The sequence below is a fragment of the Monodon monoceros genome, unplaced genomic scaffold (genome assembly GCF_005190385.1).
Source record: "Monodon monoceros isolate NGI ecotype Baffin Bay Population unplaced genomic scaffold, NGI_Narwhal_1 Super_Scaffold_1, whole genome shotgun sequence".
NCBI classification, from domain to species: domain Eukaryota; kingdom Metazoa; phylum Chordata; class Mammalia; order Artiodactyla; family Monodontidae; genus Monodon; species Monodon monoceros.
Genome location: NW_021703765.1, coordinates 45,103,576 through 45,120,746, shown reverse-complemented (window position 1 = coordinate 45,120,746; position 17,171 = coordinate 45,103,576). Strand labels below are relative to the sequence as shown.

The window sequence follows — 17,171 nt, the reverse complement described above, 5'->3', positions numbered from 1 at the left end:
ACTTCACTGTTTGGAAACACACATAATGCATTGTTACCAGACTAAAAAAATGAAAAAAGATGGTGTTTGTGAGTAATGTGTCTTTATGTTGGGCGCTCTCACATATCATAAAATAGTGGGTTGGTGAAGACTTCGGAAGGGTGGTGGGCATAGGTGTATATGCCAAATTAGAATTCTCTACAAATATTGACAAGTTTAGGGCATTGGGAGCTGGAAGATTGCCCTTATGCATAGATTTAATTGGTAAATTTGTCTTACCTTATGACTTTAAGCCAAAAGCCAAGTGATGAAAATATGGAAATGTAAAGACTCATTTTTGTATTAGATAGCAAATATTGACCCCTACTATGTGCAATGGCATTGCGCCAAAGCATCACTCACTTCTGAATATATATTAGGATTTAGAAGTGGAATGTTTTTTAAAATTTCTCCAAAATGTAAAGATTCTTCTTGGTTAAGTAGTTGACACTGTCCTGAAAAACATTAGCTACATAAATGGGTTTAAGAAAAATAATCGAGATTCATACGTATTTGGGAAGATGAAATAGTTGTCAACGATTACAACCTTCATATTTTGAAATTCGTGCTTGCAACACTTACCTTTTAAATGGATAGTAATGGAAAAATTAAATAACAGGCCATCTCATTTTTGTTTGAATAGAAAGATAGGATGAAAAGGACATGACTGATGTGGAAGTGAAAAAGCTAAATGCATTCATTTATTTTAATTAATTTAAAATCAGTCAAGTCTAGGATTATAAACTATTACAGTTTTAGGTGAGTTTTTGAATACTACATTGCAAATAGATTTTTATTTTCAAGGTGGAAGTAAAAACATGACATAAAGCTGAGGCCAATTAGTCAACATCTTACCTGAAGCTGCTCTTTGTTCTCTTTTCTGCTCCACTCTCCCTGAAATAAGAAGTGGCAGGTCAGTTGCAATGTGCAGCCATGAGAATATGATGCAACTAAGATGAAAGCCCAGTTTATGGTAATTTCCAGACACAGTCACTAGGTCAGCCGTGTCCAACATTCTTCTAGAGATGACTGGGCACAGAGGAAAGGGGTGAAAAATATTCTCAAATCAATTTACGAAAGTCAAAAATTAATGAGTATGCATTAAACATGCTTCTGGGTTTAAAAAATCTTGTTAGTAAGAGCCATTTACTCAACAATAAACCTACAAGGTGCAAATCCCCATAGAACAAACTGTTCTACATGGGGGTAGACACCTGACTAAGATAAGACCATGGCCTCTTACAACCTACTTGGGAAGGTAAAGGACAGACAATATAACATGAAATGAGATGTGCCCCCAAAGGGTATAAATGTTTAAAGACATAAGAGGATGAAACGATTATTTTAAGAAATAAAAGGGTGCCCATGAAGTTACGGAGAAAGTAGTATTAGATTTGGACCTTGAGAGATACATGTGATTTGGGGAATTTGAAAAGGGGAAAGGATTGATACTTGGCAAAAGAAACAGTAATGGGCTATGCAGGACAAGGCTATTTGAGCAAGAAGGGTCATGTTTAGGGCTTGCTTTAAAAACCTGAATGAGAGTAGCTTTCCATAGGAGGAAGTATCCTAGAGCAGCGGTCCCCAACCTTTTCGGCACCAGGGACCGGTTTCATGGAAGACAATTTTTCCATGGACGAGGGAGGGGAGGGATGGTTCACGTGGTAATGCAAGTGATGGGGAGCTGTGGGGAGCGATGGGGAGCGGTGGGGAGTGGTGGGGAGCTATGGGGAGCGATGGGGAGTGGTGGGGAGCGGTGGGGAGTGGTGGGGAGCGATGGGGAGCGATGGAGAGCAGCAGATGAAGCCTTGCTCACTCGCTTGCCGCTCACCTCCTGCAGCCTGGTTCCGAAGGTCTGCAGCCGGGGAGTTGGGGACCCCTGTCCCAGAGGTTGGGCAAGAGGTAATTGGTTGCGTATGACAGTGGGAGCAGAGAGGAGGGAAGTGAGGGGTGTAGGAGACGGTGGGAAGGCAGAACCTATAGGGCCCAGGAGTTTACAAAATGTGAAGTGCAAGGGAAAAGGAAAGGTCAAGATGAATGGCTGCTAGTTGACTTTGGGTGTGGTGATGCAATTTGGGGAAATGGTAAAATAGGGTGGGAGCATGGGAATGATGAGTTCAGTTTTAGACTTCATGAGTTTGAAGTGCTACCAGGAGACGGAGTTTGGGAGAGAGATCGAAACTGAAATTATAGATGCAGAAAATGTGCATCTTGAGAAGATGGCTGGAGCTGAGGGGGCAAATGGAAACATAAAGACAGACAGAACAGAGGGCTGGGCTGAAGACAGTGACCAAGAAAACAAAAATTCTACTCTTGTTTTGTGATGAAGGACGATGAGAAGACAAAAGGAGAAGCAGACCTCCATGGAGATCAAAAGAGCACAAAGTCATGTACCATAAATAAAGTTTTAAGAAGTATCAGGGGTGCCAACAGCATCCAATACCGCTGAGTTCACGCGGTTGTTGCTAGACTATGAGTGAGAAGTTTTAGCAGAGAGGGGATAGTAAGAGGCTGTGAGGGTCTGAAGAGCAGTGGGCGATGAGGAAGATGAGGCTGAGGAGGAAATGACATGTTCACGACATTTGCCAGCACAAACATGAATGAGATGAGGTAACAGTTTGGGCAGGAGTTCAGTCAGGGTTTCTGGGACACTTCAGCATGTTTACAGGCTTAGATAGGAAACACTGCGCCAGGGCAGTGGTGTATGTAAACACCACAGTTGAGGTGAGAGCCTTGGTTTTGCGATGAGTAAGTGAGGGCCACCCTTCCAGCCATCACCTTCTTGTCGTTTATCAACTTGTCACAGATGGAGCTAGTTACTGAGAGTTTATGGAAGCTCATGTAAACTTTAAGTTTTTCTACCAGCCCTCCGTGTCTTTTAAAATCCTAGACTGTAAGGTGGTAAATGTATAATCCTTCCCTTGTGCAGCTGCCCAAAGTGTAGAATTCATTTAACTGGCATCTTGATTAATCTCACATTCTATTCATTTGGGTGATTTCCAGAGGACTTGTTTGATGAAATTTATTTCAATGATACAAACAGATAAATGGCATGAATGGCCCATTTAAAGGTTTCATTCATTACCAAGTATGATGGGGTACCTCCTCATTTAAGATTTTTATTGGGCAAGCCACTATGTACCTTTGATTATAAATTTTTATATACTAGGGGCCTCAAACACTTTCACGAATTTTCAAAAATGCTATTCAAGTCCTGAATCATTAAAAAAATTATAAAAAAGATGTTTAAAAAACCCTATCTTTTTGGAGAGTCTTTAACTTGTCTAAGAATGCATCATAAATCCTTAAAGTTGACAATGAATGTATTGAAGATTAATAACAGGGTGTGGTAGCCAGCCTCCAAGGTGACCCCAATGATCCTCGTCTTCCCACCTCCTGGCATTTGTATCCTTGTGTTGTCTGCTCCCACACTGAATTAGACTGACTTGTAACCAGTAGGGTTTTGCAGAAATAATCAAGTGTGACTTCCAAGGTTGGGCCTCAAAAAACATTGTGGCTTCCATTTTGTTGTCTCTCAGAGTAGTTCCTCTGAGGAAATCCAGATAATATGTTACAAGGACACCCAAGCAGCCCAAAGGAGAGACCCATGTGGCAAGAAACTGAGGTCTCCTGTCAACAGCCAATGAGGAACTGAGGCCTCCTGTCAACAGCCAATGAGGAACTGAGGCCTCTAGTCAACAGCCAATGGGGAATTGAGGCCTCCGTCAACAGCCAAAGAGGAACTGAGACCTCCTGTCCATAGCCAGTGAGGAACCAAGGACTCCAGTCAACAACCAATGAGGAACTGAGGCCTCCTGCCAGCAGTCAGCATCAACTTGCCCGCACATGAGCAGCACATTCTCTAGCCTCACTCAAACCTTCACATGGCCGCAGCTCTGGCTGTCTCCTTGACTGCAACTTCCTGCGAGACCCTGACCCAGAACCCAACCAGCCACTCCAGAGTTCCCCACAGAAACTGTGTCACATGATAAATGTTTACCGTTGTTTTCAGCTGCTAAGTTTTGGGTAAACTGTTATACAGTATTACATAACTAATACTTACGGGGTAATTTTATTATGGAAGTTTGGGTTCATTTACCACTTAATAGAAGTTTTACCAACTTTTCTTCTGAGAAAATGTATTTAGTTGAACATTAAAATTCCACATCTCATGACTATTTATTTATATAAACTGAGTTCTGATATTTTTAAAAGCTATTTTAGACTTGGGGTTGATACGGTTTCATGGAGAAACATTAAATATATATCCACTTATAGCACATTTCAGTACTTCAGTACAGAAATAGCTCCTTAATCGAAGTGATTGTTTCTGATCTTTTAAAACCACAGGCACCTAAACGGCAATCCAAGATGTCTCACCAATAATGAGCAGGGTGTTTGTACCACAACTCAGTGTCTTATGTCACTTCTAATGAAAAGAAAATTTTGTGCACACATATATATGTATTTATGTCTATACATATATACAAATAGTGGGTATACACATATGTGTGTACATATATGCATATATACATACATATAATGCATTACATATATGTATATGTGATATCTTGTAATTTTACAATCTGACATAGTCTAATCTCCAAAATACACTCTCTCTTCTACCTGCTTCCATCATTGTGTAATAAAGTGTGTCATGGAATCTTATCAAGCTTCCCTCACTGCACTACCAATTTCTCAGTGCCAGTTCTGAGTGTGCATTCAGTCACAGGCATTTTATCTGCCCTGCTCTGAGAGGTATTATTAATCACATCCTGTTGCTAGGATACCTGAGAATGTTCATTTATGTCCGATGTTTCTTTGGCAAAATGCACTATGAAGATGGCATAGAATCATGACAAGGAAAATTACTGTGCACATGCTACTTATTTTTAAAAAGGCAGCAGGGGAGAGTATCATAACTACCAGATAATATAATGTGAACTCCCATGAATTTTTTTTTAATACCGCTTGTTTCACCTAGACTTTAATGGAAAAGTGCTGGCAATATTTCTGGATAATGAGAATCTGTAGTACTTCTCTACTTCTGAGTTAACTAGGAAAAGTAGAAGGAGGTAGGGTTTTAATTCTGTTTCCTTTATAGGGACTTAGAGAGGGCGGGGCTTTAAGATTCACTCACTTCGAATACCTCAGTTACAGACGGGGTTACTAGGTTACAGTGCTAGCTGATTTGTAGAGCCAGCCTAATACACAGATCACCACTATTGCATGTTTAGCTATTTTAATGCAAGACCTAAGAGAAAAGTAATCTTCAGAATGAGGCATTTGAGTAATGGGGGGAAAAATGCCTTTATCAATAGCTTAAAAAATTACTGTTGTTTTGGGTATTAGTATACCAAAGATTCCTGCTTATTGATTGTAATCAGAGAGGATATGAATTTTATATATTTTATATATTCACCTAAATGCAAATAAAATTCACCTACATGCAAGGTTTTTCTTAGTCGATCTCTTCCCACAGGAAACAGCATGATATAGTGAAATAAACATGGACTTTGGAGTTAGATGGAGTGACTTCCTGTCTTAACCACTGGTTCTTAAGGAGCTATGTAACCCTGGGAACAAGGCATAGAGTATCTCCTCAATACATGTTCCTTTCTGTTGTCTCCTCTTCTCTCTCTAGTGCTTGTGTGTGTGTGTGTGTGTGTGTGTGTGTGTGTGTGTACACAAGACATACATATACATAGTATCTGTTTATCTATATTTATCTGTTGTATTTATCTCTACCTAAGTCTTGTATTTCAACTGAAAACATAAACAATTTGAGTTTTACTTCCAATATTGTTTCCAAGTGGTATTAGCAGAGTGCTATTTTTATAATCATGCTAATAATAGTAGCTAATGTTTATTAAACAATATCTATGTGCTCATCACTGTAATCAACATATTATATGTGTTAATTCATTTTATCTTCACAGTATTATGAGACTTTACAAACATTCTACCGATTTTCAGGTAAGAAAAACTTGGTAGAAATTTGGTAAATAACTTTGCCAAATCACTGAACTACTTAGTGGCAAATAAATAACGAGAGGATAAAAAATAGTTGGGGTGAAAGGCAGGGAGGAGTAAGCATTTGGATATCTATCCATAAGCCGTATATAATCAGTCCCTAGGTTTGGAGGGTTGCCTGAATAAATTATTTTGTTAAAATATTTCCATAGACTTTTAAAAAACTAGCTCTTCATTATTTATCAAATTATCTGTTTGAATAAATGAACTGCTTATTTTAGCTGCTGAATACCTAATAATAATGTTTCAGGAGTAGAATGCCAAAAAGACCTTCAGATTTTGAACTTTTTTAGTAGTTTGGTATTTATTCAGTACCTACTATGAGTCGGGCACCCTAATAACACTTAAAAATTATTTACTTTAATTTTCACAACTAACTTAGTCGATGTTTTTAAAAGCTATTTTAGACTTGGGGTCGATATGGTTTCATGGAGAAACATTAAATATATATCCACTTATAGCACATTTCAGTACTTCAGTACGGAAGTAGTCCCTTAATCGAAGTGATTGTTTCTGATCTTTGAAAACCACAGACACATACATGGCAATCCAACGATGTCTCACCAATAATGAGCAGGGTGCTTGTATCACAAGTCAGTATCTTATGCCACTTCTAATGAAAAGAAAATTTTGTGCACACATGTATACGTATTTATGTGTATACACATATACAAATAGTGGGTATACACATATATATGTGTGTATATATATTCATATATCTACATATACATAATGCATTACATGTATGTACATGTGGTGTGTGTCCTGTGATTTTACAATCAGATATAGTCTAATCTCCAAAATATACGCTCTTCTACCTGCTTCCATCATTGTGTAATAAAGTCTGTCATGGAATCTTATCAAGCTTTCCTCACTGCACACCAATTTCTCAGTCGCCAATTCATGGAGTAGATGAAAATTACTTCCATTTACCAGTGGAGAAAGGAGGCTCAGGAAATTCTCTGAAATGGCACAAGGTTCCAGTTAGTGATTAGCAGGATTAGACTTTGAAGCTGAGATTCGTACCCTTTCTGAGCTTACTGGCTGCGGTGATTACAGGCAGGTCTGTAGAGTGGTAAAGAGCTCTTCCACTTAATCAATGTGGGACACTGGCACATCATTTAACCCCTCTAAATTGTATTTATCTGGAAATAGGGATAATACTAGTTCCTACTTCACAGGGTCATTGTGAGGGTTAAACAAAATAATGTGTTTGATAATAATCCTAAATATTTTGAGTGCATAATGCAATCACGTTTATAATGTTCTCACTCCAGTGCCTGGAAAATAGCAACATAGCGTATTGCCAGGTGCTTCTCTTTATGAATGTTCCATGTCAGGTGGTCCCTGGTAACATATGATACTTCTACATATTCTCAAGGTCAATGGCTTTGTTTACACAAATATTATAAAGTTTATTTTGAGAGTTTCTTCAGATTTTTACCATCACATCTCTCTCTTGCTTTCCCTTGGAATTTCTAATTGAGAACTAGCTTTTCACTTTAGTGAATTCCTTTCCTCTCCTCGTAACTCTTTCCAAATACAAATTGGTTTGATAAAACACATTGATATGGCAATACTCTCCCCAATTATGAGCTCAGATGACACGATTTTAGAACCCAGCATGTGTGGTCCAAATCCCTACCCGTATTTTGTACTGACCAGCAGCTATGGAACTGTCAACAGTCTGATACGGTCTAAATAGAAAGGGAGAGCTTTTCTAGAAACTAGAGGACCTCATTACCAGAACTTATTCCTTGAAACAAATGGTAAGACCTCGAACAACTTGACATTTCCAAGATTCACAGGTCTCTTTAGTTAGATAGGTAAATACTATCTTTCAATAATACCAAAAGAAGTTGTACAAACAGGGATTTGAGAAGATTTTAAGTACCGTACTATAGGGCAGGAACAGAGACACATAACTAAGCCACTGTAAAGACCAGCTAGTCTAAAACCAAAAAGGACCTATTATATAGCACAAGGAACTCTGATCAATATTATATAACAACCTAAATGGGAGAAGAAGTTGAAAAAGAATAGATACATGTATATGTATAACTGAATCACTCTGCTGTACACCTGAAACTAACACAACATTGTTAATCAACTATACTCCAATATAAAATAAAAAGTTAAAAAAAATAGACTGTAGAATCTGCATAGTTTCTCTTTGGTCAATTGTACAAAAAGGCAGACGAGTTTATTTTATTACTGACACCTGGACTTATGCTGATGCTGAAACGGCACTGGCCTCAGCAGACATTGTGATGAGCCTCTATGGCTGTGGACCCTCACTACCCTCCTGCACATTTAGATAAACTCCACTTGCTCTTTTGTCCGTTTCTATTTGCTGAGTTGATGTGTCACTAGGATGCTTAGGCAGTCAGAGCCATTATGAGCACACTGCATGCTGTGAGCTCCAGACAGTGTATACTGAGCCACAGAAAACGGCCCTTCAGAAACGTATCGATACCGATAGATCTGGCCTCTGAGATTGGCCATCTGCCCTGGCAGAGCTGATACTCCATCTGCGCCCCCCAACCCTGGGGTCTGCCATCCGTCATCGTGTGTAAAAAGCCTGAGAAGAACTGAATGCTCAAAGATTTTTCCTGGGCTGACCCCTCTACAGAGAAATAGGAAAATCAGTAGGAGAAACAACAGTTTTATGTTCTCTTGGAAATTCTCAAGTATAGAATTTCTTCCGACTTAGATCCACCTGACAAGCACATAATTAATGTGACAAGCAACAGTTCCTTTCAGATTCCCAACATTGGCCTGGGTGAATTAAATCTTAAAGTAAACCTTTTGATATTCAGAACCTCATTCTGAAGGAGTCATTTGTTGGCAGAGAAGTTTTTTGGAAGACCTTTAGATGTTGAAGTCAGACTGGAAAAAAAATCCAATCAACCCAAACCCAGGTCTTAAATATCTCTGCAAAATAAAATGGGAATGCTAGTTTTACTAATACATGTTTCAGCTACTGACCAAAGCAGGGATGTGTGCATTTGTACTTTCCTTTGTACAATAACATGTTCCTTGTACGTTAGGTGTGAATAATTATTCTTTTTTAAAATAAATTATTTTATTTTATTTATTTACTTTTTGGCTGCGTTGGGTCTGCGTTGCCGCACACGAGCTTTTCTCTAGTTGCGGCGAGCGGGGGCTACTCTTTGTTGCAGTGCGCAGGCTTCTCGTTATGGTGGCTTCTCTTGTTGTGGAGCACGGATTCTAGGCGCACGGGCTTCAGTAGTTGTGGCACGTGGGCTCAGTAGTTGTGGCTCATGGGCCCTAGAGCACAGGCTCAGTAGTTGTAGCGCACAGGCTTAGTTGCTCTGCGGCATGTGGGATCTTCCCGGACCAGGGCTTGAACCCGTGTCCCCTGCACTGGCAGGCAGATTCTTAACCACTGCGCCACCAGGGAAGCCCCGTGAATAATTATTCTTAAGTGACATAATATTCTAGGTGCCCTTGGAATCTTCATTATATAAAAGAAATAGGAATGAATTATTTTGCAAAATAAAGAATCTTTTCGTAATATAATTATTCAGTCCTGTGCTAGAATAACAATGACCATGTTTTAAGAGGTGGAGTCAGTTTCCTTCCTGCTGAACTGTCCAGGCCTTTGTAAATTGCTTAACGAGTAGAATATGCCGGAAATGCCAGTTTCTAGGCCTTGAAGATCAGGCAGCTCCCACTTCCCGAGTCTTTTAATACTTGCTCTGAGAGAAGTCTGGCCATAATGTAAGAAAGACTACCCTGAGACCCCCATGCTGTAAGGAAGCTCAAGCAAGCCACACCTGGAGGCCCCGTGGAACGTGAGCTGCCTGAATCATACACGACTGACAACTAGCTGTTCCAGCCACACCAACCCAGGTGCCAAACGTTGTGTGGATGATGAGGCAATCCTGGAAGTGGATTTTCCAGCTCCAGTTGCTTCAGCGAACGCCATATGGATTAGACAAATTACCCAGCTGAACCTTTTCAAAATTTCTAACCTACAAAACTGAAAGCAAAATAAATGTTTGTTTTATACCATTAAGTTTTGGCATACTTTGTTATAATCAAAAGATAATAAGAACATCTCCTTTTTCTGTTTTCATAGTAAGAATATTTATTGATAAACCTATCAATATATACCAGTATATATTGATTTTTTTTTTCCCTTAAAGCAGGGCTCACCTAGGTTCCTTCTTTCCTAAGATGGCTTGTTCAACTATACCTATAAATATGTTCTATTATCCAGCATTTTAGCATTTAAATTTATTCCTCTTCATGACACAGAATGAAACATGTTATTATTGAGTATGGTTAATTTATGTATAATCTATATAGATTAATAAGTACTTTGGTTTAATAAAAGTATTACAGTATTAGCCTATGTCCAGGTTATTGATCAAAAGTAAAGTGGAGACTTGCCAATTATGTAGAATTTCAGAACTTGTCAACCATCAAATGAGGCACCCGTTTGAAACAACATTTAAATATTCATCCAGGCTTCAAAAACTTTATCGCTGATGGTTGGAAATTATACAGAAACCCGCTGAACTGAAACACTGAAAAGATTCAACAGCCATTTCTGCTAAATAATTTAAAATTATCTTACTTTCCCTGGGTAGATTTACTTTTAAAGGATAAATCAGTAGAATCTATATTGAATTAAGAGCTTTGATATTATTTAGGGTTCATTTTCTGTTTGAAGGTGACAAGGGGAAACATTTCATTAAGAAAGGTAATGATTTGAGTCCAGTCAGACACTATGCTTGTGAAGTTGGAGTTTGTTCACTTCAAATACAATTTATTTGGCTCACGGACACACAATCCAGCCCAGCTTTTCATCTGAAGGAAATGAGCACATTTCACTGCTCTCTCCTGTGTTCTTAATCATCTCCTCATTAGCCTGTGAAGAAAGCTGCTAGGGGCCAGAGGTGAGCTTCATTTACTCTTTGAGATGTCAGCACCATTTTCATTCCCAGTAGCCCCAAGTTTTTCCTTTTTTATCTTTAAAAAATCCTCATCATACTTATCCTTTCCTTCACATTGACCTGCATCAAAGGTTTGGGCCTTAGACATGCAGGGAAGCTCTTATTTCACAGACTGAAGGAAGACGATGAAGAAAGTGTACGTAGATTAGTGGCCATGGATTTACTGCTTTCAGGCTTTGCAGTGTACTTTGTGATCTTGTAAAACTATCCTCTGTAAACCTGAATGACTACCCGAGTTTACTAAAAAAGTTGTTAATGATCTAGTCCATTTGATGTATAGGCGAAGAGGCTCACCAACACTTGGGTCCTTCAGAGAAAGCAACAAGAGAGAAATGCTGTCAAGCCCCTATGACATGACGGGCAGAAGGCTCAGTATTTTATGTCTGCAACACTCTGTAAAGAGTAGACAAGAGGGCTTCCCTGGTGGCGCAGTGGTTGACAGTCCGCCTGCCGATGCAGGGGACACGGGTTCGTGCCCCGGTCTGGGAAGATCCCATATGCCGCGAAGCGGCTGGGCCCGTGAGCCATGGCCACTGAGCCTGTGCGTCCGGAGCCTGTGCTCCGTAACGGGAAAGGCCACAACAGTGAGAGGCCCGCGTACTGCAAAAAACAAAAAAGAGTAGACAAGAAACTCACGGCCAAGGGAAGGGCTGTGGAAAGCAGAGTCTGTTGACTGGCTCAATGGATGCGGCCTCCAGCAGGGGCTGGAAGTGGGCCTTTACGTAATAATAGAGACAGAAGAGGAGACGCTCCAGGAGGGAAGGGGAATAAATATCATCTGAACACCTAAGGCAATAAGTTATTTTCTGGCAAAATCTTTTATTGGTGTTCGGTGTGAGATGCTGATTTTGGGAAAAAGCAAGCCAGGGCTGACACAGTGCAGAGGGGAGCTCCTTCTGATGCAGCTTACCCAGAAAGACAGGAAGTAGAGCACCCCCACTCCCCCACCCCGGAGAGGGTGCAGGTGAACACAGGAAGGGAGTGGGAGCATGGAGGAGAGTCTTCTCACCGACTTCAGCCACTGCAAGCTTAGATTTGCACAAGATTGAGAAGCTGGCATTCCCAGAGTAGGGGAGTAACTTTCTAGCTGTGTGTACTACGGCAGACACAGCTGAGTGCCTCCCCTCCAGTCACAGGGATGACATGGATGAAACATGGCTGACATAAACTCATCATCGTGGTCCCACTCCCCTTTCTTTCGATGGTCATTTGACATTTCTGGCCAATGACATGTCATATGAATTCTGTTGAAGAATTTCATTGAAAGGTTTCCCATGCCAATAAAAAACAAGAGATGGGAGAAAACATCTTTTCTTTTCTTTTCCTTTCTTTTCTTTTCTTTTTTTTAAATTTTTCTTTCTTTTTTAGCACCTTTATTGGAGTATAATTGCTTTACAATGGTGTGTTAGTTTCTGCTTTATAACAAAGTGAATCAGCTATACATATACATATATCTCCATATCTCTTCCCTCTTGTGTCTCCCTCCCACCCTCCCTATCCCACCCCTCTAGGGGGTCACAAAGCACCGAGCTGATCTCCCTGTGCTACACGGCTGCTTCCCGCTAGCTATCTATTTTATGTTTGGTAGTGTACATATGTCCATGCCACTCTCTCACTTCGTCCCAGCTTACCTTTCCCCCTCCCTGTGTCCTCAAGTCCATTCTCTAGTAGGTCTGTGTCATTATTCCCGTCTTGCCCCTAGGTTCTTCGTGACCATTTTTTCCCCTTAGATTCCATATATATGTGTTAGCATACGGTATTTGTTTTTCTCTTTATGACTTACTTCACTCTGTATGACAGACTCTAGGTCCATCCACCTCACTACAAATAACTCAATTTCGTTTCTTTTTATGGCTGAGTAATATTCCATTGTATATATGTGCCACATCTTTTTTGTCCATTCATCTGTTGATGGACACTTAGGTTGCTTTCATGTCCTGGCTATTGTAAATAGAGCTGCAATGAACATTTTGGTACATGACTCTTTTTGAATTATGGTTTTCTCAGGGTATATGCCCAGTAGTGGAATTGCTGGGTCATATGGTAGTTCTATTTTTAGTTTTTTAAGGAACCTCCATAGTGTTCTCCATAGTGGCTGTATCAATTTATGTTCCCACCAACACTGCAAGAGTGTTCCCTTTTCTCCACACCCTCTCCAGCATTTATTGTTTCTAGATTTTTTGATGATGGCCATTCTGACTGGTGTGAGATATCTCACTGTAGTTTTGATTCGCATTTCTTTACTGATTAATGATGTTGAGCCTTCTTTCATGTGTTTGTTGGCAATCTGTATATCTTCTTTGGAGAAATGTCTATTTAGGTCTTCTGCCCATTTTTGGATTGGGTCATTTGTTTTTTTTCACATTGAGCTGCATGAGCTGCTTGTAAGTTTTGGAGATTAATCCTTTGTCAGTTGCTTCATTTGCAAATATCTTCTCCCATTCTAAGGGTTGTCTTTTCATCTTGTTTATAGTTTCCTTTGCTCTGCAAAAGCTTTTAAGCTTCATTAGATCCTATTTGTTTTTTGTTTTTTTTTTATTTCCAGTTCTCTAGGAGGTGGGTCAAAAAGGATATTGCTGTGATTTGTCATGGAGTGTTCTGCCTGTGTTTTCCTCTAAGAGTTTGATGGTGTCTGGCGTTACATTTAGGTCTTTAATCCATTTTGAGTTTATGTACCTTCTTTTCTTTCGGTGGATGTTGTCACATCTAGGTATGATGCCTGGAACAGGAGAAGAACAGCATGCACTGCAAGGATGACTGAAGGGAACAGACCTCAGGAGGATGTCCCTAAGGCTCTGAATTCATGTGCCTCGGAACCACCCCACCCTGAGATTTCTTGTTATGGGTTATTTAACCTTTTAATGTTTAAGTGACAGTTTTTAGTTACTTGCAGCTGAAAGCATTGTGTATCTTGTACACAGGTCAACAACAAAACAGTAGTATTCTATGCAAAATAAACTGGGAATGCAAAATAATTATTTCGCTACATCTTCTATGCTAAAAGAACTAGAAATAAAACCTGAAGGAAAGGAAAGAGGACTGCCTTTCAGAGAGCCCCAGGAATTGTGGGGGTGAGACTACTCCCTGGCTATAGGGGCTACACTTTAGAGGGTCCGGTCTTGAGCTCTTCCAGACATATCACTTCACAGAGGGTGAGAAGGACCAAAATGTTTGCTCACGGAGTCCATGCCTTACCTGGACCATGCACTGGGTACCTGGGATGCCAGACTTCCCTGGCCAAACATCCCCAAGGCCCTGCAGGGTCGTATGAGCTTTCTCCCCAGATCAGAAGTCTAGAAGGGGGGACCATATTGCACCACTGGTACAAGGCTTGTAGAGGGGTGTTCAAAGGATGCCTGGGGCTTGGATGTGTGTGCAGACTGGTCCCAGTGCATGTGAGTGAGGCCCCTCATGATGCTGGAAGGGCTGTGATGGAGGGCTGTGATGAAGGTAGAAAGAAAAGGGGGTTATATTGGTTCTCCTGCCCCAGACCCAGCAATTACAGGGCAGGTCTGTCATGACACAAACACTGAAGGTAGCTCCTGTAAGAATGCATGGAAATGATGGGGTCATAAACAGTGTCTCAGTGAATTCTCATAACACTCCAAGGGAAGGAAGGGGGAGGTATTTTATCCACAGATGATAAATGAAAAAACAACAAAGTCTCAGAGGGTGAACTCGCTTAAGATTACCCAGTAAGTGTTAGAATCTGGATCTGAATCCAGGACTTTCGAAGATCATACTGGTTACAGCATATGCTCTCTCAGATTTTTCTGATGTTGGTTTAATTTCTATACAAAACTGAAAGACACAGATTGTTTTAAATTACCCTTTTTATTTGTGCAGTCTCCAGTTTCCTATCTCAAAAACTCTTAGCAATGTTTACTCTAATTGGGTAAAATACAAATAAATGAAATTCAATCAAATTTCTTTATAAATGAATCATTGTTAAATTTATCTATTAAAAAAGTGAAAACATTATACTGGTATAAAGTAAATAAAGTGGGACAGGGTAAGCCTTTCCTTCTCACATGGTATTAAAAGAGAGATGATCCACTTTCATTTGTATAAAATATTCTCTGAAGTTTTTAGGAAATGGGTCAAATCTATTCTTTTCCCTTTGTTGTGTGAAATATGTAAGTTTTATTTTCCATAAAATTATCTGAACTGGTTGCTTACATAGCCCCAATCTGTCACTTTGATTTTAAATTCCCCAATTCACTATTTGCTACAGACTTTTGAAAAAAGTTACAGGGTGATTTGCATTTTTTTTTTTTTTTGGTAAATTTCAGCTTTTTATCTTCCAGTTAAACCAACCGTACTTAAATCTGGCTGAGGGCAGTGGAGGGGAGGCCTGGAGGGTTGTAGACCTTTGTAATATTACTTTCATCCTTTCATCTTTCCTGGGGTAGCTCTGGAAGGGGAGACGTCATTTCCACATGTGTACAGCTCACTTATACTCTCAAACACATAAGAGATTTCTCTCAGAATACTGAATATCTATAGAGAACACTTTGATAATGTTTTTTCACTGTGTTGTGACACTGCCAAATATTTGGGGGAAAAACATCAAGCCTGAGCATTAATAGGCAGGCTGACATCAGTTCTTGAGAAACTGGTAGGAAATCCTGGAAAAGTGATAATACATATACATATAGAAAAGAGTCATTTCAAAAAGATGAGGAAGATGTTACAAAATCCGGATCACACACTTGCAATAGCTCAGCCTTAAAGTGAAAAAAAAAAGCAGGCTGTGAACTCTGCCATCATTTCCATGGATTCAGCCTGATGTAGCCAGGTTGCTGTGTCTTGCTTCCAACAATATCTACCCATCCGGATGCCACCAGGATTATTAACACAGTCACCGCTCTCTGTTTCCTGAGATTCAGAGAGGGGACATTTTTGTGGTGTAAAGTACTATTTGGGCTTTAAGCAAAATGGCAAGGCTAGCTTCAACTCAATATCTTTCAAAACCTAGATTTTGTTCTTGGTGTCCAAATGATGCACCCATGGATGGGTGAACTAGTCATCTAAAGAATGCGGTTGGTGCATATTTTTATGTTTTGCCTTTTCAGAAATATTTCACAGAATTGCATATGACACCACAAACATTTGAAAGAAGCATGGAACGTAGAGGTTTCTTCTGTTCAGCTGATTGTGCCTCTGGTGATCAAGTGCACTTTCATTCTCTGGCTGGTCTCCAGAGACTTTCACTTAATCCCGTATTCAATAGGACACTGCTTGGGGGGAAGTTGGCACTCATGGATACATGTTCACCCGACAATGCACACACAGTTTGAAAGAGATTGCCAGCAGCGCAGGGCAGGAGGAGAAGGGGCCAGACCTGCTGGGCTATTTGTCATCTCAAACATTTCAAGCATCGCGCACCACCTCCTTAGCAGGACACATGGGCTATGTGTCCCCTGGCAAGATGTTTAGTTTTGGTGCACACAATAAGGGCTGTAATATATTAACCCAAGGGGAGAGAAAGGAGATCCACCACCTGGAGCTTTTCTTTCTGTGTTTAAGCGACAGAAAAGTCTTCATAAGCATCTTAATATTTCAACCTTAAGGTTGAATAATTCCATGGAACAGAATTAAAATACATGCATTTTAAGGAAGTTTGCTGAGTGAAGTGTACCTCACAGCCAGCTACATTTGGTCGGACTTTAGTCTGCTTTCAAAGGAATACAAGGGGCTTTGGGATATTTTCTCCCAATTCTGGAAAACCAAGAATTTTATTTTTGTCATTCTGGTTATCTTTCATAACCATTGTGTGAAAATAAATATGCATTGAAAATACTAATGTTAACAAGAAAGAGGGTTTGGTATTAAAAACAAAACAAATGGCAGCCACTTTTTGCCTTCTGGGAGGGTGGCAGAATGCCATCGCTAGGGAAACTGTTCTTTAGGAAAATTCCCTGGTGCCTTAAAAACCCACTTTGGTTATGAAAGTGAGATTCCTGGGATAGTTTAGTTGAGAGAGTGTGCAGAAAAGGAAGGGTGGATTTTTCTGTATAATAAAATAAGAGGAATTGTGGAGCTATTCATTAATTTTTTTGAGAGGTTAAATAACTCTGAAAAAAGTAAGGGGAAAAATGGTCTAAAAAGGGAGGGGCTGGGTTCAGGTTTATA

The 17,171-nt window shown here is 39.9% G+C and overlaps 1 protein-coding gene across 2 annotated transcripts in view; it reads right to left on the bottom strand.

Moving 5' to 3' along the window:
- Positions 1-17,171, bottom strand: part of CHST9 (carbohydrate sulfotransferase 9) — a 198,753-nt gene that overhangs the window by 124,648 nt on the left and 56,934 nt on the right. For both annotated transcript variants that reach the window (XM_029232135.1, XM_029232143.1), the window contains exon 2: positions 874-912. In XM_029232135.1, the coding sequence (XP_029087968.1) occupies positions 874-912 (39 nt within the window). The remainder of the gene's footprint in view (positions 1-873; positions 913-17,171) is intronic.